The 23,952-nt window shown below is 38.9% G+C and overlaps 2 protein-coding genes across 6 annotated transcripts in view; one reads left to right on the forward strand and one right to left on the reverse strand.

Annotated features, from left to right (window-relative positions):
- The window catches only part of LOC146522762 (FHF complex subunit HOOK-interacting protein 1A-like), a 23,119-nt gene extending 20,554 nt beyond the window's left edge, over positions 1–2,565 (reverse strand). Inside the window, exons 1-2 of one of the 3 annotated variants that reach the window (XM_085152011.1) lie at positions 2,385–2,565; positions 1–703 (exon numbers count right to left, since the gene is read on the reverse strand). The exon at positions 1–703 is cut by the window's left edge and continues 2,166 nt beyond it. The gene's annotated coding sequence lies outside the window, so the exon portion shown is untranslated. The other 2 variants (XM_085152022.1, XM_085152005.1) reach the window with 2 other exon arrangements.
- A 4,891-nt stretch (positions 2,566–7,456) lies between these two features.
- The window catches only part of LOC146522763 (uncharacterized), a 69,628-nt gene continuing 53,132 nt past the window's right edge, over positions 7,457–23,952 (forward strand). For 2 of the 3 annotated variants that reach the window (XM_085152937.1, XM_085152936.1), the window contains exons 1-6: positions 7,457–8,183; positions 15,801–15,837; positions 21,455–21,495; positions 21,915–22,008; positions 23,032–23,167; positions 23,288–23,453. In XM_085152937.1, the coding sequence (XP_085009063.1) occupies positions 8,093–8,183; positions 15,801–15,837; positions 21,455–21,495; positions 21,915–22,008; positions 23,032–23,167; positions 23,288–23,453 (565 nt within the window). In that variant the 5' untranslated portion in view covers positions 7,457–8,092. The remainder of the gene's footprint in view (positions 8,184–15,800; positions 15,838–21,454; positions 21,496–21,914; positions 22,009–23,031; positions 23,168–23,287; positions 23,454–23,952) is intronic. The other variant, XM_085152935.1, reaches the window with a different exon arrangement.

The raw sequence follows: 23,952 nt of genomic DNA on the forward strand, positions 1-23,952 counted from the left end.
CTGTATTCCCAATGAATTCATGTTTTATTTATAAAGCTTGCAATTGCCAAACTTCATTAGAAGGTGGGCTCTTATGCCATGCCTTATTTCTTATCACATATATGCTGTTATAGGAGTGAATGTTCATATTCCATGGCCAACCTCTAGCTAAAAGCTCTGGTCTCAGATCGCTCTAAATATCAGGGCTTCATATGATGTCAGTGATGTCATCTTTTATGCGAGTGGTGGCCAATCAGAAAAAATCTGGAGTTAAAATGTCTGTTTTCTGTGACAGCAGATGACATGAGGGGCTGCAGACTAGGGCCCATTGAATCAATGACAAACCTGCTTAATAACATTGATGGACAGAGTGTAAAAGGGTCCTCTGATGTCACGCAGTGTCACATAATGTAATCTGTGACTCAGCTGCTGTCTTGTTCATTTTCAAGGCTTCAGTTTTAAGCAGTTGTTAATCACTCAAACTCAGCAAGGATCACTGACCAGAAATTGTGAGCACTGCAGACACACCTGTTTACCTGCATTGTAAAGGAGCAGAGCCTCACTTGTGTTTGGTGAGGTTACATTATTTTTGAGAGAAGTCACAGGATGGGGAGCCTTTTGGAGCACAATGAGCTGTCTTCTGTTTGTTTTGGATTTACAACGAGCTTCAAGGATACCCTGGCTGCTTTTTCACAGTGCAGGAACACACTGTGTGCCTCCTTATCTGGAGGGTAGATGCAAGACCAGATATATGAAATTATGTGTGAGATTAGAGCTTCAGAACTCAGGATAGCTTCTGCAACAGAGTGGATATTTTTCCCTTCCCTCCAGAAGCAAGTTTCACCACTCTGTAGCAATCCCAGCAGTGCCTCTGGGCAGCTATGTCAAGGCATTAGGCATTTTTCCTTTAATTTAAATGCTCACCAACTGCATACAGAGTATCAACAGTCAGATCTGATGGAAAACAACTAAAAGGTTTGTTGATTTTGCCCCGAAATAAGGCTCTAGAAACTTTTTTTCTTCCTGGAAGTTTGTGCAGAAATTTGCATTAAATTCAATTCAGGATTCTTTTAGCACCTCATCGCTCTTCTTGTAATGTATCTAATATTCATTTCAGTCTCCTGAACAGTAATTTCTGAATGAGGGCAAACTTGTTCATTCCAGCGATGCAAATGGACTCGTGTACTGTTAATATCTCACAACGTCCAGCCTCACCGGATTAGAGCATGGATTGGACCACAGGTGCAAAGTAGCATAACACATTTACACAATTATGCTACTGAAGTACAGCTTTAATGTACTTCTGTTTCTACTTCTACTCTACTACATCTTTGACACGAAATGTTTTACTGTGTAGTCCATACCATTTATTTTAAAGCTTTGCTTACTTATTGTTTTGCAGATTAAAAATATAATACATGTATAAACATACACCCATATAAACTGAAAGTACAGATCAGAGTGACGTCAAAGGAGGTTAGTGGCCTTTCCTTCCTCCCCTTAGACATGGAAGATTTTAAAACTGCCAGGAAGACCACAGATGCCATGACTCAGATGTTTCTCTTGCATTGTCCCTGTTAAGATGAAACCTAATAACAGAATCCAATAGTTGGGTGTTGATAAATTAGCTTCCTTTTTGAGTTTTTGATGCTACTCTGCCTCTGGTTTCTTCACACAATACTAGAAATCAATCATTTATAAATCTATTTATATGTTCTGCTCTGTTGTTGCAAACAAAACTGTGCAGCGTGTATATAAGTTAGTAAAATCACCCCCAGCGGCAACATTAACGGGAAACACCAATTAATAAATCAATAATTAAATATAGAATTATTATACAACTAGAACATGTATGATTCTGCTTAATGACTGCATTTACTTTTGATATTTTAAGAATCTTTAGTGCTAACAGTTATTCAATAAAAATAGTTTCAGGCTGTCTTTCAGTGTTAGGACTCATTTCATCCTTCTGTATGAGGCCACAGGTCCTGGATATCAGTGTTTTCTACACCAGTTCTTACTTAGACATAAAAAAAACATTTAAAAACAAAAATAAATAAATACATCCAGGGCACACAGAGAGCATTAAAAAGACATTTTATATTTAAGAGACGCTTTCCTTCCCAATAAATGCTTGTTTCCTTAAAATAAAATCATTTTTTAAAATTCTTTATATTCATTAAAACAGTTTTTAAGCAAAAATCCATTCTATGAATGCAGTTTTATTAAGTTTTATTAAGCCAGGTTTGACCTACTTTGCGCTCCTTTAACTATTATTTTGTCAATCTAGAGTCTTGTAACAGTAAACCCTCCTCTTGGTTTACACTACACTGCAGCATGAAAACACTGAGAATCCCAACATTTTCTGCACTTTTGTCGGTTAACCTGAACCAGGCGTTTCTTACCTCCGCTGCCTCTCTAACTGTTGCTTGTTATTCCCAAAGTGAGAAGAAAAGCGGTTAAAACGCGTTTAACTGTCCAGAAACGTGTAAATCCTTAGGTTTGCAGTTTTAAAGCGGCACGGCTGTGCCGTTTCTGAGAGCTGTGGAGTTTCTGAGGCTTTAAGCGGCTCAGCTGTCAATCACTTAGCTGCTGGGCGCTAGGTAGCACTTAACCACGCCCATGGGCGTTATAAGACCACGCCCCCGGAAGAAAACCAGAGCGCGAGAGAGACTAAACCGGTTTTATATAGTACATATAACATGTTTGAAGGGTTATTTTCATACATGTGTGTCTGTGCAGCTTTTCTCTTTCTGTTTATCATTCTGTGGACTAAATTACTTTAAGGTTATTTAATATAGGACATTAATCACCATTCAAAATTCAGAACTTACTATTTAGAGGCAAAAAAAAATCCATTAGAAATATATTACACAGTGATGGGTTCACAGGGTGTCTGCTACAACAACCTAAAATGCTAAATGACATGAATAATACATAAAGAATAAAGTAAGCAAGTGTTAACAACCCTGAAAGGCTTCAGTTTATCTAATTATTAAGAAAGTGGCCATTAGCTAAATAATTAAAAACAAACAATAACAAAACAACTTAAATAAAACAAAATAGTTCAATAAAATAACACAGATTAAATATTACAAAAACTAAATAGTTAAATAAGGTGAGGAAATTAGAAAAAAGAAAATGTGAAATAAATTAAAGGAGCTCAATATGTGAAAATCTAAATCAATTGATAAATAAATTGATATTAAAATAATTATTTCAGTGATTGATTCATAATTATTATTAAATGTAGTCTTGCGCTCTTGTTTCTTTGCTTGTATTAATCTGGATCTTGGGTGAGTGACTGACAAATGGATTCATCATTATGTATAGGAGCTTTAGAATTTTATATTAAATGTTAATTTTTACACCTTTGATATATTCATAGCAAAGTAGAAAAGTCCAATGAGTTGATGCGAGTCGCTAAAATCTTGATACTAACTTTATCTGTATTTAATTTGTACTCTTACGATAAAGCAAATAATTAATGTTCTAAATACGTTTTTCCCAACCATTTGGAGCCACAGCACATATTTCACATTAGAAAAATCACACAGCACATCACCAAACAAAAATGTCACAAAATACATATCGATAATTTTCCCTGCACCAGGCAGAGTGGAATTGGCTCAGTTTATCCCCAGTATAGCTTTTTTGCTTTTTTCTGACCACTCATCATGCTAGGGCCTTCATCTAGGTTGGAATTTTTCCAGGTCCCAGGTCAGACTGACTACTTTTTCACTTCAAATGTTTATCTATTGCTATTACAAGCTGCTATCTCACACACAGTATGTCTATTGTGTAATTTATTTTTCGTCTTCCTCTGTTTTACTAGCAGTTGGCAACCAATTTAATTAGAGCAGGTAATTGTACCGCCCTCTAGTGGAAGAGAATGTAATTGTTCTGCCTGTTACTCACGCCGGTCACTTAGTGTACCAATCAGGTGGAACCAGATAATCTTCCAAGGCACTCTGGTCATTTCTCACAGCACACCTATGTGCCGCGGCACAGTGGTTGGGAAACACTGTTCGAGACAGATATTTATATAAGCTGGGATGTCTTCTTGTTAAATTGTTAAAGTAGAATTATAAATATTCCAATTTAATACTGAGAGTATTAAATAAAGTCAAAATAGTCTACATGCTTTTTTCCTCAAATGGAAATAATATGAACACAAAATGTTCAACGACGCACGCTCACACAAACACACACAGTGTATTCCCGTCTCACCCATGTGATTCCTTTAATCAAGCTTTGTTAATCACTGTGCAACAACAGTTTAACACTGGGTGTTTGAGGACAGCAGGAAATTGTTAATCTGAGCTGTTAAATCAATGCACACACAGGTCATCTGGATCCAAACCAGCCTACCAACCTCCTCCACATCAGCTACTTTGCAGTGGCCTCATTTAAAATAAATAAATAAGATGGTAAAAAGTTTATTAAGTCAGAAAGCTTAATGAATGAATGTAGTAACCATGATGCCATTAACACCTCAAAAGTTATTTGACACCATAAAAGGAATATAATTATTTATTTATTAATTTTCATTTTTTCAGTCTCTTAAAGTGTGATCTTTCTTGACAGAGCGACAGGATAATGGAGGACTAAATCAACCTATACTTGTTGCATGTTTGCATTTTTTTTTCTTTATGTAGGTTTTACTTTGTAAAAACATCAAGTTCTTCTGTAGAAGAACTTGATGTTTATAGATTGTGTGTTTTTGTTGTTTCTCCGCTGTTTTTTTTTTTTTTCTTTAAGCTTCACCTTTGGTAAAGCCGTGCAAATATTTTAATACTTAAGTTTTTATCCCAAAGTTTGGACACCAGTGTGTTCCATATCTTGGTTAACCATTCCTCTACATTTATCAGCAGTGCCCTCTTGCGGCAAACCATTGGAACTGCACTTGATTAATTATGGACTGACTGTGTATTATTCTTAATAATGATCAGCATTTTAATAAAGTAACTTGCTCAAGTGTTGCGCTGTGTAATTGCTACAGAATCATCATTGTGATGATTTAAATTGTCATCTTTGAAAATCCGCCTCATTAAATGAAAGGCAGTCACCAGATCAATGGAGCTAGACAGAAAATAGAAAAGATATCTGAAAATCCCTCAACTCCAAAGCACAAAAGAGAACACATTAGCTTCACTGCTATTCTAGACACTGTTAATATCTGATTACATACTTCCTGTGTGTTCACCTGTGTTATTCTGACTCAGGCTCCTGATCTCTCCACTGTGTTAGTCATGTGAGAGTTTTTTTTAGCTGCGTTGTGCCAAGTTTCAGTTTACTTCACTTCACATTTACCGTGCATAAAGAAGATTCTGTTTGCAGCAAAGCTCAGCGCACACAGGCACTTACAGTAAAAAGAACTTTCTGTAGTGCTCATTTACATATTTTATTCTAAAGCTGGCCTGCATGCTGTATATTTATGTATGTCACTTGTATGCCTGCATACAAATGACCGCATTCTTCCAGAGGACGAATGTGGTCATTCACTGGTAGAAACTCTCAGAGAGCTGCAAATTCTAGATGAATCAAGCATACAATGTATCCCTTTGTGTGTGTAACAAAACTAACTTCAGGGTTATTTAATGTCACTTCATCATAAGCACTTTGAAGTAGAAGGGACAAGAAAACAGCCACATGCTGATACCTGGGGTTTTGTGCAATTACAATCCTGCAGAACTGTAAAATTTTCTAAGTTGCCTGAATTAACAAACATGTTGCAAACTCAATACCTCACAAAGATGAAGTAAAGGTAACTGGAGTCTTGTGAGTAAAAAAAAAATCAGCAGAAAGTTGTAGAGAGTTCAGAGTACTTGTTATTTAATCTGTTAAGAGGCAGATATTCAATTCACTTTTATGTATATACTGCCAAATCATGACAAAATTCATTTCAAGGTGCTTAATATTGTAAGGTAAAGACCTTCCAATAATACAGAGATACCGCAACAACAAGAGGACCCCCTGTGAGCAAGAGCTTTGGTGACAGCGGGAAAGAAAAACTCCCTTTTAAAATGAGGAAACCGCAGCCAGAACCAGGCTCATCGTAGTAATAACAAATCATTAAATGTAGAGTGGTGTATAAACACACGGTGAATGAAAAAGTGTTTGTTAACCATTCAATAAGATTGAATTAACATCCCTGAAGCTTTGCACTACATGGCTCATTTAACAATACAATAGGCTCACTCATGGTCTATTAAAAGCCAGACCTTTACCCTGTTCCTGCCCACACGCACACTGGAAATATCCATTACACATTTACAAGAATCAACATATGACGTAACTGAATTAATGATGCAAACACTAATAAATTCAGGATTCATGTTAAACATTAACAATCCGAGTCTGTGTGGACATTAAGTGGAAATCAAGTAGGTAGGTGAATAATAGTAAGCAAACTTTCCCAGCAAGTATAACCAAAGTGCCAATTCAAATTCAGTCATGACTGTATTTAGAGTATGTAAGCTGTTATCAGCTAAATTCTTTAATATTGCTTCCTAAGCCTTTGTCGCAATTTTCCACATTTTTACTGTCACTTTGTGGACCATGTTAAGTTGTTCAGCATCAAAGTTTTGTAGTTTCACGTTTGTGATTTGGGCTTCTTTCACGTTGTTGGACAGCAGTTGGTGGTCTTTTGCTTCTCTTTCCTTTCTTTTGGTGTCTTTGCAGCTACTGTAAATGGCAGCTTTGCATGTCTTAGTACTGATTTTACTTACTATTTTTGCAGATGTTTGCATCACTGTAGCAGTGTTGCATTCTATGTAGTTATTTTACATCACTGTGGTCATTTTATAGCTCTGTGTATGTGTGTTTGTCGTTGAATTTTCTTTTGTTCTGTCTGTGTTTTTGAGCATGTTTACATTTTCTGCACCTCTCGGAGCTCATTTTGCCCTTAACAGTGGTCATTCTGCCTCTCATTTTTGTGTTTCGCATTTCTTTATCCCACACTTTTGTCTGCATACTTTGTGCTGCATGTATGCCTTTTTTTAAAATATTATGATACCTATGTCTATCTATGCCTATCGTTATGTGTTATGTAGTTTGTAAATTTGTAAATGTTTCAGAGGTATTTTGTTTCTGAGTTTTTGAAGAAGTTTTGGTTATTTAGTGTGTCTTTGTCCAACCTTTGTGCCTCTGATGAGGTTTCATAGCATTTGGTGTCACTTTGTGTGATTTTGTTTCTTTCTTTCTTTCTTTGAAGGCATTTTGGGGCATTCTGCATCTCTTTGTCAAACTTTTGTTTCTATTTTAAGACATTTTGGTTTATTTTGTGCTACTTTGCACCACTGTTTGAGCCCCCTTAAAGATGTTTCAGATTATTTTGTGTCACTTTGAATGATTTTTGTGCTTCTTTGTCCAAATTCTGGGTTTCTTTGCACATGTTTTTGCACGTGGGAGAACATTTTCTCCCACTTTTTGTCTCTGGGCGTTTAGGACATTTTGAGGTTTTTCTTGGGCCCCTTTGTTACTTTGCAGTTATATATTTGTCGTTTTGCGTGTTGGTATATTACAGTTTAGGTCAGGTGCACTTTAAAAAAACAACAACTTTTCACCACCTATGTTCATCCTCTTCTTCCGCCTCTCTACCTGGTTACTTCTCCCAGCACATACTGCCGCGCATCATGACGTTAAGTTAACTAAACTAAACGTTTAGTCCTCCATATTTATTTATTCTTCTTCTCCGCGTTTTTTTTCCCTGTTGGTGACGTCACGGCGTCGGAGAGCGCCGAGCTCGCGACCAGGGAAAACAGGGAAGCTTGGAGAAAGTGTCATCTGAAACTCGCCGCAAATATAGTTGTTGTCTGTATATTAAGACTTTACAGACTGCTTTTTCTCGCCTCGAAATCTTCCGAACACGCGGTAGAAGTGTTCAGCTAACCCTGGAAGTCATGTTGGGGCTTTAAAGTTGACGGTGTTTGAGCTTTCGCGGTGCAAGTTGGCGACGAAGCCAAAACAAGAGGAAGAATAAATAATGTGCCTGTCGCCGCCGCTGCTTCTGTTCTGACACAGCTCCAGTTTCCCACAGACACTCAGGAGAAGCAATTTGAAGGAGGAAGACAGAAAGTGAGAAAATAAGGTAGTAAAAGAAGAAGGAGAAATGGCCGAGGCACGCTCAGAAGAAGAGGAGGAAAGCGTGATGAGGGACACTCGGGAGCAAGTGGTCCGACGACAGCCCAACACCTCCAGAGGTAAAGAAAGGGCCACAAACATCATCTTTATGCATTTGCTTTAAACTGTTTCCACCTGATAGACATCCAGTTCATTAATACATAAGGAAGAAATAAGCTGTCACGAGTCTGGAAGGAAATGCAACCCCCAAGGTTTGATGTTATATGGCCACATTTCCACCGATAAAGCTCAAAGCAAACAAACTGTCAGGTTTATTCTCTGTTATTCTTTATTTTCACATTGTGGTAATGTTTCTGTTTCACTTTTGCTCTATTTAAAGGTATCTTAACATACTGTTTAGCAGCTCTAGGATCCCAGATCCCCCCTCCCTTCCTCGTCTGTGAATGTTTAGCATCCCCGCAAAATCTATCACAGCACTGATAAAACGGCACCTTGACATGCATATAATGTGCAGTGTAGGCTCAAAATGCCGCTCACCTAGGGGTTTAAGAGGCAAAATATGAAGCCTGGATCCAGTGTGGACAGTGTTTATGATACTTGGTGTACATTTCAGGTCTAAAACCTTTAAATAAGAGACGTTTTATGAAGCGTGTTAATGTTTAGAGCTGATTATCTGATTAAAAATTAGTTGGCAACGTTTTTTGATTGTTATTTTTAAAGCATGAACGCTAAAATGTGTGTATATTTTCTAGCTTTCTTTTATGTTTCTAATCTCAGACCAAGCAGGCAGTTTAGATTTGGCAGCTCTTGAGTGCTTTGTCACTTTTTCCTCAGACCACCTTTCGTTTAGCGAATCGAGGAAAATCACAAACACATTTCTGATAAGGTTTGTTTAGAAAGCCGTGATGTAGATGAGTGTGTGTCGCCTGGTTGAACTCAGGGTTGTAAATTCTTATATCATGATGTGAACTTGCCGACACTGGGGTCAAAGTTTGTGTATGCCTGTGCCAGGACTTACAATCATTAGTTGAAAGACCAAGTCTTCCTCTTTGTCTCTCTCTCGGGGAAGTTAAATTATAACTTGTCCTGACTCTTCTAGGCTTTTCTCAGTTAGTGCGTGAGTAAAGTGAGTCTGTAATTCTTCAGAAACTCTTCAGATGATGCATTCGCTTCTGCCCTGTGGTTAGGGCGGGGTACATTTTTGGAGAAATTACCACCGCTTCTTGACATGATTAACTGACACAATGCCACCTGTGTGTCTTTTTCTGGTTGTTATGTAAAGTTTCTAAGTCATCCCGGGAGTAATGTCAGGCTTAAAGATTAGACTGCATGGGATTAGATTTAATCCTGGGTGATATTTTTGTGGTGGCTAGAGAGGAATACTGGTGCTTTTATGATTTCATTTGCTAAACACGGAGCTGTAAGTGGTAATTATATTTATTACATAGTTGTTATGACTTTAAAATAGAAAATTGTATGTTTCCTAACTGTCCTGTGGCAAGGAAGTGGCTGTGTACAGAAGGCCTACATTAAAAAAAATATATATATATTACATACTTTTTTTTAAGACAGGAAACAAAAACAACTTTTACATGCTGTACTTTGAGGAAGTGTTAGCACAATGTGACTGTAATCTGTGACCAAAACAAAACAAGACTGTTCATTTAAATGTGAGATCATTGCATCTTTTGCCCTAATTTAGCAAACATTCCTCATCAGCAGCCTTATTCTGCATCATACGTAAGAGATGATGGAAAAGGTAGATGGGGTGACCATAACATCGGTGGTCTTGGACTTGGAAAGACAACCTGTGAATCGTCAATACACGGGCACATGTGCACTACATTGACCAAAGAACTGGGCCACATAGACATTACCCCACATAGCAGACAGATCTGGCCTGGATCTGGTGTCATGCTGGCATTGCTGGCTGACTTCTGGCATGGTAAGTGGTTATCCAGATATGGGCCAGGCCTGGCGCAGATGGCACTGTTTATGCGATGGCATGCCACATCTGGCCCAATTATGGTTTAGTTTATGTGGCCCAGGCTCACAAAAAACAGGTCTTCATTTTTTGTGGTTCGATTTAGGGCTGTTCGATATAACGATATATATTGGATGACGATATAAAAACTTCTATCGTTTCATATTATGCTATCGTTTGTTTCGTGGTGTCCCAAAATAAAATGTTTACACCAATTTTTTTTCATCGTTTTGATGGTCACTGTAGTGGCTATATTAATTTGTTAAAGTTATCTCTTTCTCTTATATTTAATATGACCACACTATGGACGGACAAGTGACTGTTTTTACGTGTAATAAATATTCACAAAGAAAGCGGCAGCCGTTACAACTTATGTCTAAAAATGTATAACTTCATGCATCGGTTAAAAGTCTCAACTCCAGGTACACGACACCCAGCTGAAAACACTTCATGCAAGTCGAGCTGCCCGAGATTCACAGAATTTACAGAAAATGTTAAAATTTTGTGATTTATATCGTTATCGGGATGATAGATGTCTTATATCGGGGTATGAGATTATGGTCATATCGCACAGCCCTAGTTCAATCCCTGGCTCCTCCAGTCTGCATGTCAAGAGTGTGAATAGGTAGCACTCATGTAGGAAGCACTCAGTTTAGAGAAAGTGTGTGATTGGGTGAATGTGGCATGTTGTAAAGAGCACTTTGAGTAAACCGGGAGGGTTGAAAAGCGCTATATAAGAATCAGTCCATTCACTGTCCGAACAGAGTTTCGTCATGTTACTTTTGCACTATTATGTTCTGGCACATGTTGTTATTACATGGCTTGATTAAGGTACACATTGGGCTGACATCTGGGGTCAGAGCTGAAACTGTTCTGGGCCAGCAAAGGACCCCCAGTGTGTCTGCAACAAGCCTTGTGCTGGCCCATGTGTGGGCCACTTCTGGCAAACCTGATCTGGGCCACCAAAGGGCTGTCATTCTTTGCGGTATGTGGGCCAGATCCGGGCCATACCAATTTTGCTATGTGGGACACCTACAGGAGCTGCTTGAACATTGAAACCCTATAGCATGAAGCTCCTAGTGCACCGTGTGTGTGCTCATGTTGATGTCAAAGGAAGACTGGAGTACCGCATTTACTCAGTCAGCAGTGCGCTGATGACCTTTACACAGTCGGTGACCCGCCCTGTAACTTTATCTGATCTGCCACTTCATGGTCGAGTTGCTGTGGTTCCTAAACACTTCCAGTTTGCAATAACACGACTTACAGTTGATGATGGAAGATCTAGAAAGCAACTGGCTTATTCCGACAGTGGCGTCAATGACAGCACCGGTCAGAAATTCATTGAACCCATCCTTTTCATGTTTGTAAAGGCACACTGCGTGATTTATTTATTTATTTAATTAATTTTGTTTTTCTGTGGCAGTTTGAAAACTCTTCAATTCAAATAGTGTGGCAGAATAATTTTGTCCATATTCGGCGCAAAAGTCTTGAACCATCCTCATTTCTTTATATTTTGCTAGAAAAATGGGAAATGGATTCAGAAGTTTATTGAAATGTAGAAACAAAAATGAAAATACAGCATACAAGGCAAAAACAGAGTTTGTACAATTCTTGAAAGCCAGCATTTAAGGTGACCACCTTTATTATTCAACACAGTCTCTTAGGCAACCTTTATTGTCATTTCTTTAAGTAGTTTTCAGGAATAGTTCTCCAGGCTTCATGGAGGGCAGAGCTCTTCTTTGTTGGCTACCTTTTGTTCCATTCTCTGGCAACGTGATGGGAAATGGCATTGTTCTATAGAGCGTTTCTACTCTCCCAGAGTACTCAAACCGCTCCATATAACATGCCACATTCAAAGACCAAATAAATTCACCCAGTCACTTTTTTCTAAGCCTTTAGTGCAGGGGTAGGCAACTCCAGGCCTCGAGTGCCGGTGTCCTGCAGGTTTTACATGTTTCCTTGATTCAAATGGCTAAATTACCTCCTCAACATGTCTTGAAGTTCTCCAGGGGGCTGGTAATGAACTAATCATTTGATTCAGGTGTGTTGACCCAGGGTGAGATCTAAAACCTGCAGGACACCGGCACTCGAGGCCTGGAGTTGCCTTCCCCTGCTTTAGTGGTTCTTAACTAACATTCATGCACAACTTGGAGTTAGTATCTTGCTGAAGGATACTTGGCATGCAGACTGGAGGAGTCATGAATCGAACCACTCTCCTTCTGATCAGTAGATGAAGTGCTCTACCTCCTGAGCTACAGCCACACTGCATCCATTATGATTAATAATGTTGAACTTCACTCCCTGGGGAGGCCAAACCACGACTGAGGTATGCTTTTCCTGTTTCTTAAGGAGATGACTGTCAGGTACTGTTCATCTGCTCTGGAGTTTTTTTGTTTGTTGCTTTTTTTTAGGCCTGCTACTAACTCTTCAATTTCTGTTCATGGTGTTTAGGGAAGAGGAAACAGAGAAAATGGGAAGTTAGGATTACTTTTATTTCTTTGAACAAATTCTGAATTTGAATATACAAATATCTGAAGGCAAGGGATGGGATTTTTGTGCAGGAAGCTTCTGGTTTGTGTTTGTATCTGCCAAACATGTTTGAGCTGCAGTCTAAAATGGAGGTGGAGTCTAACTGTGAGATAAGATCCTGTCAGAGGAAGCAGGTGAATAATATCGAGCTGCATCACAAGTGCAGCCCGGCCATGGAGCCAACGGGCAGCGTGACATGGACAGGCTGGGACTAGCTTTCAAATTAATAAAGGTTCATACCCAAAGGTGAATTTTTGCTCCGTACTGAACTACAACAGAACACATCCACAATTCCCAGACAACTCATCACCTATATAAGCTAATACAGCCTTAAACCGCAAAATACATATATCAGGGAGCGTGTGAGAGAGTCTGAGTTGGTTATTGTTGTTATTGTTGTGCAATGAAACCCAACCATTTGATGAGCTGAGCTCACTTGGTTTTCATTAAATGTGTTTCAGATACTTTTTTTTTTCTAACTTGAGAAATTGAATAGCAGAATATTTTGCAACATGAAGACATTGTTTATTAAGAATTGTAAACCATATGGAGACATTAAGTTACAGTCAGAACAACAAATACAGTGTGTGCGTCTGTTTGTGCAGCATTCCTGGACTGTGGTTTATTGTCTCTCTGTGGGTTTAACAACAGTCTGTTAATAATTTTTCTGGCATCTGAGGTTAGGGATCGGGTTCAGCCTTTTCTTAGCTTCGGGACATGCAGCTTAATGAAGAACCTTATTTTACCAGCACTGTTTAGTGTTATTATACATTAGATGAGAAGCTAAAGTGAACAGCGAACATTTAAAAAAAGAATAAGTTTGAAAGTAGTTGACCTTTTGCAAAAAAGGAAAAAAAAAAAAATCTGAGCTGCATATTTTTAAAGGCTTTATTGAGCAGTCACATGTTTTTCCACACAGGCTCATCTGTGAGAGTGACAGGTGATAAATGCCTCATGTGAGTGTCACAGTTTTCAAGGATAAACATTCCCTCTTGAAGACTTTAAACTGGCATTGTAACTGAATTTTCAGCCACTTGGCAGCCATCTTGGCAATGCCTTTTGGCAGTTATTTGGGCAGAAGCCTCCCTGTTCTAAATGAATGGGAAGAAGGCTGCAGCTTTAATTCCACTTGTCACCTGGAAAAAAAGTGCTTAAATAAAATCAAAGATCAAATTAGATTTTAAAAAATGCTTTAAACCTCCGTGGTGTAAATGAGCTTAATACATTTAGTGCTTCATGTCCACTTTAATGGAGTGTTGATTTCTTTCCTCCTACTATCTAAGGAAGCTTCCTTGGGGGGAAAAAAACTGTCTAAATCCCCTTTTCCTCACTAACCTCTGACCTCCTCGTGGCACACAAGAAAGCCAGTGGATGACGAACGCTGAGTGAAATCTGCTGCGGTGTGCATCTTGCGTGTTTGAACGCGGCTCCAGCAGAAAGCTAAGCCAGCCTGCTGCACAGGACAAACATCTGGAAGTATTAAAACTCCGATGACTCCAGCAGAATCCGTCTGCAGCCAATCGCAGCCTCATTTCCTGGATGTCCTCTGCCAATCAGGAACCTAGCCAGAGCTGACGGGCTGTCCAGTTGGAGTTTTTCAGGGACAGAGAAAGTAGAGGAAAAGAAGAAAAAGCACTGAAGGGAGAAGAGAGAAATTTTTTGAGTTTTTGAAAAGAAGAACTATCTGCAGCAAGTTCTGCACACGTCAGCATCTAGTTTTTCTGGACTTAAGCAGGTCATACTGATCTGGTTATCAGTTTGGGTTGGGAAGGAAGAAGAAAAAGGAGGTAGGAAATGGAAAAATACACATTCACAGAAGGTGCAGCTCTGCTTTTTCTTGGCTTTTTTCCTCCTCCTTTGTCTTTTTTCTTGCTTTCTTCATCTTGTTGAAGGCATTATAGGAGGTGGTTCACATTTTTAAAAATTCAAATGCCCCCCTAACTTTTTCCTGTGGTGATCACATGACTTATCAGGATGATTGTGACATCCTCTTCCTTTTGTCTTCACTTAGTTTCTGTAGGTGGCACTATTTTTCGTCTGCACTAAATCAGGATTAATCAATCTTTATTTTTGTATTTTCAAACCAGGATAAAAACTGTTTTGTCTTTTCAGCCTAAAACTTGACTTGATGACGTTGTTGAGGTTGAAGTTTAAATTTTGTTTCTCATTTCAATGTAGGACACTAAATTATAATCAGAGGAACTTTTAGTACTTTTAATAATGACTTTTGGTCAATGTAAACACTTTGTTTTCACATTCAACAAGCTGCCCAAAACATTCCTCAGAGAGTTTGGTCCATATTGACATGTTGGTATCACATAGTTGCTGCAGATTTATAAGCTGCACGTCCATGATGTGAATCTCCTGCTTCTACCACATCTCAAAGGTCCTCTATTGAATAGGAGATCTGGTGACTGTGGAGCTCATTTTAGTATAGTAAAGATATTTTCACTTTCAATTTGGCAGTTTGAGATAATTTATGGCTTGTGACATGGTGTGTTCATCATGTCATCAGGAGATGGGTTCACTGCGGCCATAAAGGGATGGACATAGTCGGCAACAATACTCAAGTAGGCTGTGGTGTTTCAATGATGATCATCTGGTAGTAAGAGGCCCAAAGAGGCCCGTTCTCTGTAATCCCTGGTGTAAAGGTTGTGTGGGAAAATCAATATAAAAATATTCAGACAAGCACATCAGGCACCAACAACCACGCCACCTTCAGGATCACTTAATTCACCTTCAATTCCTATTCTGATGTTCAGGTTGAACTTCAGCGGGTTATGTTCACCACGTCTTCATGCGTAAATGCACTGAGGTGCTGCCATGTGCTTATCTAATTAGATGTTTATATTAATGAACATTTAAACAAGTGTAGCCAATAAATTGAACGGTCGGTGTAAATTACGTCATATGATCCACAAGAAAACCAGAATAAATGCATAGTCGTATGAAGTATATGCATACATGTAACCATGAAAACTCTATGCCCACACATTCAGCCTCAGTGTTTAATAACAATTTAACCAAAGCTGTGCTGACGCTGCAGTTTTTTTTTAAAAACATTTCTACCTTTGTGACACATAAAAACATTTTTAATAAGTTATTTTTACTAAGCAATAACTGAGCTGGTCTAAAGCCTTTTCAGCTCTTTGCCCACATGAACTGCTGAGCTCTGTAGACTAAACAGTGCCTGTTGGTTTACAATCACTCTTTCTCTCCCCAGGTCGTCCTGACAGACACAAGCCAGAGCATCGTCACAGGTAGGAGGTTTCACATTTCACTGTCTCTGCTGGCAGTATGTGCAAAAATGACTAAGTGCTTTGAAGAAGGGTGCGTTTAATCTCTCCCACATGTAACAGACAGTTTGCCCTGGAGAGGTGCGTTTGAAGTTGAATCCAGGTAAAAGGTCTGACTGCTTTGATCTGACCCTCTAAAAGGATTTACCTTACAGTACGAATCAGGCGTCTTTGGGTTAAAGGCGCAGCTTTGGAGGATTTTCTTCAGTATCCTTGCAGACTTCCAGGGAATGCTTTTCTCCCCTCTCGTCTGTGGTCCTGACACACTCCTGAAAGTATTTTGGCTGTTGGCCAGTGGGCATGGCAACTAGCTGGGGAAGTCACCGGGTTTAAAGTGTGTGTGTGTGTGTGTATGTGGGGGGAACAAAGTGTTGCTTTTGTCGAGCTTATATCACTTAAAAGACGTCGAACAAAGAATCCAAAGTGATTGTGAGAGGATCCAAATGCACAAATATATGGCAGGTTAAGTTTATTACTGAGTACAGAAGTGAGTGGAAAGTCAAAGAATCTCCATTAAGTAACTTTTGAGACTTTATTTTGTGTATTGACCGACTGATGTTTGGCCAAGTCTCCTGACCTGAAGCGGAACATTTTTTTAAAAACTGATTCTGTTTTTCAAACTTTCATTTAATAAAAACTTAAAACCAAAGAAGTGCCAAAAACAGTAGTTTCTCTAAATGTCACCTTAGACACAGGTTATGGGATTCGCATGGGACAACTAGTGACTTGTTATTGTCACTACATGTAGCCTCGAGCTTTATTGTCCTACTGGACACTAAGAGGGCCATAATTTACAAAATAAACATTATATTAATATCAGTGCAAGTTGGAACTAGTGATTGAGGCCTTAAAATCACCAGGAAAGACCATCTGTCGTGCCGAGGACTTATTATTACAGAGGCGCAGGTTGCTTTTATAACATCAGAAGATCACCTCTAGTGACCTCCCACCTCTAGGCGCTCAAGACGCTTAAAACATTTGCAAAGCCCACGAATATAACGTGTGAAGCTCTTTTTTTTTTTTTTACTGAGGGGTTGTGTCATGGTTCCAGAACAAAATGAGTGGGTGTGCGTCAGATGTTGGTGAGGGTAGTCCCTGCCTCTTCACCTTACATAGCTAGCCTTGAAAAACCCAGAACCTGTTCTAATGGTCGTGAAACTAAGTTTTTACTAATATAAACTGAGGTGTACAAACTCGTCATTGAGGCTACAGGGAGGTCGTCAAATGTCGTCTTTATGGGTTAAAGTAAAACCTCATAATCGTCACCTTTCCTTTGGATGACCATCTACGAATTAGCTGTTGTCCAAAGGTATCTGCCATTTTCTTTATTGCACAGTTTGTCTCTTTGCCAGCAGGCTTTTAAATCCACACAGGAATCTGGGCCCTTAGGAGCCATTAAAAACACCTGTTTTGACAACAAGTGGTTCACTTGTCTTACTGCATTTAAATGTTTTTTGAACTGCTGAGCAATCAGTTGCACATAGCCCACAATGATGTAATGGGAAAAGAAGAAAACCAGTGAAAACATTTTTGAAACATAGAAAAGCTACAGAGGTTCATTGTTCCTGCCGACTCTGACCTAAAAACTACAAATCACACCTCCTCCCAGTCAAACTGACACCTCTGACGGTGTAAACAAAGTTTGAGGCGTATTTCACTGACATTTAATAAGTGCATCGTGTTTTCTTTAACCTTTCTCTGCAGTAAACAAGGAGAAGTGGAAAGAGGAGGATAGAAGGAACATTTTTTCCACCAGTTTAAAGTAAAGCAGTGTGTTTGGGCAGTGTCAGGGGTGAGTCATGTGTGTCTGCTCATAGTTAGCAGCTCCGTGGCAGAAAGAGAGAGGGTGAGCAGCAGAGAGTCAAAAGACAGGCTGATCTATAACACAAAGAGAGAAAGAACCGTCCTTGCGTCCTGTTATCGTCTTGGTGAGTCTGGCTAGATAACCTTCCTAGATTAGGAACTACTTTTCCATTTAAAAAGGAAGAGCTTTGGCTCACCTTTTCTGAAATGTCTGCTGTGATAGATGTGATTGCTGACAGTTGGAAAAATGGTCTATCTATTTGATAAACACGCTCTCAGTTTGGGAATACCAAGGAATTCTCCCAATTTATTTATTTTGTTTGTACTGGAATTTTAGCTAAATGTGCTTTCAGCAAAGTCTTTGCTCTACAGCTCATCTGACCAATGTGACCTCAAAGTGGGCGAGTCCAGTAAGTGTGCTGTATTGAAATGTATTGATCACAGTGGTAATTTTCAAACATTCTCCCTACTGTGTAATAATGCCAGTATCCACACAGCAGGAATAACTGTATATATGAAGATTGTAAAGGTGAAAAAACACATTTAACTGACAAATAAGATTCATTTAAGGGAGCTGCCATGAAAGTGACTGATTCTGCACCCTTTAGCTGAGGAATGAGTCACATGAGTTTTGCTTTGAATCATAAAATTATGCAGTATTATGTAAGAGTAAGCATACAGATCGGAGTTTCCGACTCTAACCCCCCTAGCTGCACCATTGGAGTATATCATATATGGCTCTTTAAAGTATAGCCAGCAAAGTCTCAGGAATCAGGTGACTGAAAACTAAAGTCACACTAAAAACAGATCATTTTTTTTATTCTTTAATATCTTTAAGATCTTGTGAATTCAGCCCTAATGGTCAACGTTAGGGTGACCCCAGCGGTCGTAGCAGATGGCCCCGCCCCTCCCTGAGCCTGGTTCTGCTGGAAGTTTCTTCCTGTTAAAAGAGAGTTTCTTCTTCCCACTGTCGCTAAAGTGCTCGCTCCTCCTGGTTTTTGCCCTTTACTGGCCAAGTCAACGGGAATCCTGAATTTGTAGTTATCTTCAGTGTAAGCATAGAAAAAGTGCTTGTGTGAATGGGTGATAATAGGTGAATGGGGCTCGCACTTTGAATGCTCTCGGATAGTTGAAGTGCTTTATGTAAGAATTAGAGATGGACCGATCCGATATTACGTATCGGTATCGGTCCGATACTGACCCAAATTACTGGATCGGATATCGGCGAGAAATAAAAAATGTAATCCGATCCATTAAATATCAAAAAAGCACCTCACAAAACTTGCTACACGCCGTAACTCGGCTCATAACCGTAGCACTTCGCAGCAGTGTGCATCACATGATAGAGCCGCTGTGTATATTTGTAGCCTTGCTAGCAAACCAGCATTTCATCTCCGAGGAAGTTTTCCCAGAGAGAAGTAAAGCAAGTGTGTAAGTTCATCTCTGAATGTCTGTAAAGCGTTCCCACGTTAAGCTTAACAACACATATATGGAGCGACTGCCTCTCTCTCTCTCTCTCTCTCTCTCTCCTGCTGCTACTTCTATCGTGAAACAGCTTAATGATCAGCTGATCGGCTTTTCTGTCGCGAGTCTGTCTCTCTTCTTTGTTTTTGGCCCACTTCTCACCAGAAAGAGGAAACCAGCAGCTGAACAACAGCAGCACTATTAAGCTTGATAAGCTGTTGTTAGAAGTTATTTAATATTACTTTCTACACCAGGATCTTTTTCTACGTAGCTGACTGCTGGTAACTGTGCAGGGGCGGATCTAGCAAAGTTTAGCCAGGGGGGCCGATAGGGCATGAACAGGGAAAAGGGGGCACAAAGATATACTTTTCTTTCTTATTCTCATTTAAAATGTCGAGCTTTTAATAAATAATTATCTGACTCTTACACCCAAAGTTTTAATCTGATATAAAATACATAGAAGTCCATTACTGTATATAGTAACTGTTAAGTCTAATATACCCTAGTAAGCTATAGTACTTTTTCCTTTGGGAGGATACCATCTGTGCAGTCTGCAATTCTGTTGAAGAAAGATGTTGAATCTATTTAATTATTCTTGAAAAATAATTTCTTTCTGTGCATTTTTCCCCCTGCATCAAATTAAATTTGATTACATTGATTAAGCATCATGAGGTGGGGGGTGGTTCCCTATTTTTTTGTTTTGCTGGGAGTTTGCAACCCTATTAGTTAGGTTGCTTGATATTTCTGCTAAGTACTCTTTAAAATACCAGAATAGGGAGGATGGAGCAGGTTTACGTTTATTAGATTGATCAGTGTTGCTGATCTAGGAAATATTTTGGGCGCAGTGTATTTTTTACATACAGGTATAACAGAATAGCTTTAGTGTTGTTATTTATTTAAACTTGAGTATAAACTTATACAAAATGCAGCAAGATATTAAAAAAACGTTTTATTGATTAAAAAACACACTATCGGATTCATATCGGTATCGGCAGATATCCAAATTTATGATATCGGTATCGGACATAAAAAAGTGGTATCGTGCCATCTCTAGTAAGAATCATTGCATTTATTTACATGACGCTGTTTTCAGAAGTGTTACCATATTTGAATGAGGCACTGAAGCAAATAAAATAAGCCATGGAGGAAGTATCAGAGAATTTTGTCCTTTTGTTTCATCGTCCAGTGTTTGAGAAAACAGATGCAGCATTTACACTTGAGACACCCATAAACGTCCACATGCAGTAACACAGGCCCTTTAATCACAGCACAGACTGTTATTGTAACAGAGCTGAGTGATGTAAGCTACAAAGAGGTGCTTTTTAACTACAGGAACTTTTTTTTAGTTTTGGTATCTATTGGAGGTCATACTTCTCTTTTCGGTCTCCATCTAGAGGGACTGGAGACCATCATTCTTCTTAAAACTCACTTTTTATAGTCTTTTATTCATCCTACCATAAATTAAGCACTTTCCTTGGGCAAAATGAACGTCAAGTGACGTAAATATTTTGTGATTGTTCAAATTAATTAATGCTGCACCAGTAAAACATTAATGTAAACAAACAATACTTTTAAATGTCAGTCTTGGAAATTAAACAAAAGTAGGACGAACCAACTATAAGTGAAATCCAGGTTTTACCACGTATTTATTTGATAGAGGAAGTACATCATAAAAGTCATGAGAAGTATAAAAGTCAAGCATCCTACAGAAAGTGTGTAGAAAAAGTGACGTCAGAGGTGATAGTAGTAGGTTGAACAAGTCGGGGGGGAAAAAAGGAAAATGACATTGGAATGAAAATTTGAGATATTACCTGAACTTTGTTTTTTTTGTTAGTTTGTTTTGTTTTAAATTATTATTAAACTGTTACGTCTCCCTGTGTCCCAGAACTGTTGGGACTGAAAATGTCTACAGATGTGTTTGATTTAGATGTAAAAAACCAAACTTGTAGTCATAAATCCTGCATTTCCAGAAGACCAAATCTGTGACTCTTCTTGACTTGTTGATGAGGTCAAATGAGGAAATGTTCTTACATGGTGGGAGGCAAAGGTTTGAGACCTCTTTCCTGCACAAACCGCAGATTCATTGTTTGTAATTAGAGAACTGTACCCATCATTTAGATCTTTTGCCTGTATTGTGGCGATTCCCAGGGGCAAGGCAGCGGATGCTGAGCTCATGTGTGGAGTTCAAGTAGCGTGGACTGACTGGGACGACAGAGCTATGTTTGTCACTGGAAAACAGGGAGAGAGAGAGGTGGTGAGGTAGCAGAAGTGAAATGAAATGACTCATTGTTTCCTTTTTGTCCTCTCTGTGCAGCCAGGGTCCTTTGTCATCTATCAGAGCCGTCATCAAGAGAAGTGAGTATTCACTCTCACAAATGAACATAGAACCAAGAAAGAATGAAACAAAATGTGCACAGTGTTTGGAGTGAAGTTGATACTTCCTCTACCTTAGATTTACGGTTCCTAAAAGTGCCAACTTTCCATCCGCTAATTTTTTTGAGGGCTTTAACTCTAAAAATAAATCATAGTTTTAAGGACAGGGTTGTTTTTCTTGTTTGTTATTGCACAAAAAAATAAAAATCAGTTGATTCTGACTGGGTCGGGTTGGAGTCATCCACTTTTTTTTTTTCTTTTAGCAGTGATGGAAAACATCTTCTTGGTTTGTGTGACTATTTTGATTGTGTCCACACTGTTATCTTCTCTGTAGTGGGGATTTTTCTGCTTTGATTTGCTTGCCTTTCTTTTTTCTAAAGCGGCTTCTGTTTTCCTCTCAGCCTCTTCCAGGTCGACCACTCTGTCTGAGGCTCCCAGAGACAGAGAGCGGGACCGGGAGAGAGACCGAGAGCGGGAAAGAGACAGAGACAGGAGGTACGAGTCTGCCGTGCCATCATCATCACTGGTTCATATTTAACATGCAGATGTTTCATGAAGTGAAACGGGGAAAGGAAAAGTAAAATCCAGCTGTGAATTCTGTTGTTATGGTCACTACATTTAGTCAGGATAATATGTTAATACTTTAGCCAACAAACAAGCTTTAATCTTCACTTTTGGAGTAAATGAGCTTCATGTAAGGTGTGTGTATGTGAGGGGAAGCTCATCACTGAGCTCCTTCCTGCGTCACGTTTAAACACTTGGACGGTTCTTGGATCTGAGCCCGTGTAAACATTTGAAAATAGTTGTGTACTCTTTGAGCTGCGTGTGTTTGCCTGTTTCTTCTTTAACAAGGTACTTTAAAACCATTTACTATGAATTCTGAGATTCATCTGGGTTTTTAATTAATGAAACAAAATTATATTTATGTCTCAAAAGGCTCATTTAAAAGCTAAAATTAACATTTTTTTTTATTAGTTATGTTTTCATTTAATTGTTAATTGACATCTTTGATGTGACTAAAAATTTTAACTGTTTTTTAATTAACTGATTACACTGTTTGGGCTATAAAACTTAAAAACAATTAGAATAGTTTGTTATCATTTTAGAAAAATATAGGCAAACATTACAGTCCTGAAGCTAAAATCAGGAAATGATCTTTTTGAAAAACAGTTTTTCTTTCATTTTTTTTTAAATTTCTTTTTCAGTGAAGTTAAACGTCCATTTAGATTCAGTGAAACTGAAAATTATAACTTTTTGAAAAAAAATTTTTTTTTATTTAAAGTTGATTAACTTCCATGTGTCAGGAAAATGTATACATTTATATTTAATGAATTTATTGAATTAGTGAGGATAAAATGTATGTTTCCGTACCTGCTTCTAAAACACTTGTGTGACATGTGTAATGTTTTTTTTCATCTGAACTTTGCACCTGTGTAGCTATCAGAGCCTCCTACCTACTGTTGTCCTGTTTAGATTTTGCTTTTTATAACCTTCCTTTAACATGTGACGTATTTCCAGGCGTCCGGAGATCACCATCCTGTCAGCCGAGCCGCTGACCTCTACTTCCTGGTTTCCTGGAGCTTCTGGAGGGTTCCCACCTCCCCCTCCACCTCCTGCACAGATCTGGGGACCCACGATCCCTCCGGCCATACAGGTAAAGTGTTTATTCAGGGGTGTTTTTGTATTAAATAAATGGCTTTATTAAGTTTCATAGTCCCACCTGTGGATTCAGTGCATGTGTGTGTCTTATATTTGCTGGTTTTCTCTCACTCAGCCGCCTCCTACCTACGAGGAGGTGATCAGGGAGAAGACACAGGAGCAGGTTCTCTCCACTTCTTCCTCCTCCTCTGCCTCAGCGTCCCCCTCACATCCTGTTTCCAGAGTAACCATCTCCACACAGACTGATCCAGGATCTGACCCTGATCCTCCAGAACCACAAGGCAAGAGGAAACTTGAGGGTTTTTTTTTTTTTTCGGGGGGGGTTGTATAGCTGGGTGATGTCAATAATATATCAATAACACATCAGTACAGTCATGAGTTAAACAGTGCCGCTGTTCCAGATCTGCAGTCGTGTCACCCTGCCCACACCTTCCAGCTGCACCAAAATCTCAGGGAGGTGGCCTTTGCTACTTACAAGCTATTTATTGTGGAGAATATTGAAGCACTAAAAATTATTTTGCATGAATTTCACCTGTAGCGAAAAACTAATCTGATTTCTAAATCTCCATTGTTGGGCTGTGGGGGGGTCGGACGTCAACACACTCATAGTAAATATTTAAAGTCTTTTCATATTAGACATAAGCAAGCGTTGAAATAACTGAATATGGTTCATGATTTCCTGCACCGTTGCTCTGCTTTCAGCACTTTTATTGGCTTTTGGTGTTTCAGTTTATATATTCTTCATGTATTATTATCTCTTTCACAGCAAGTGTGTAATGT

The sequence above is a fragment of the Neolamprologus multifasciatus genome, chromosome 3 (assembly GCF_963576455.1).
Source record: "Neolamprologus multifasciatus chromosome 3, fNeoMul1.2, whole genome shotgun sequence".
Taxonomy (NCBI): Eukaryota; Metazoa; Chordata; class Actinopteri; order Cichliformes; family Cichlidae; genus Neolamprologus; species Neolamprologus multifasciatus.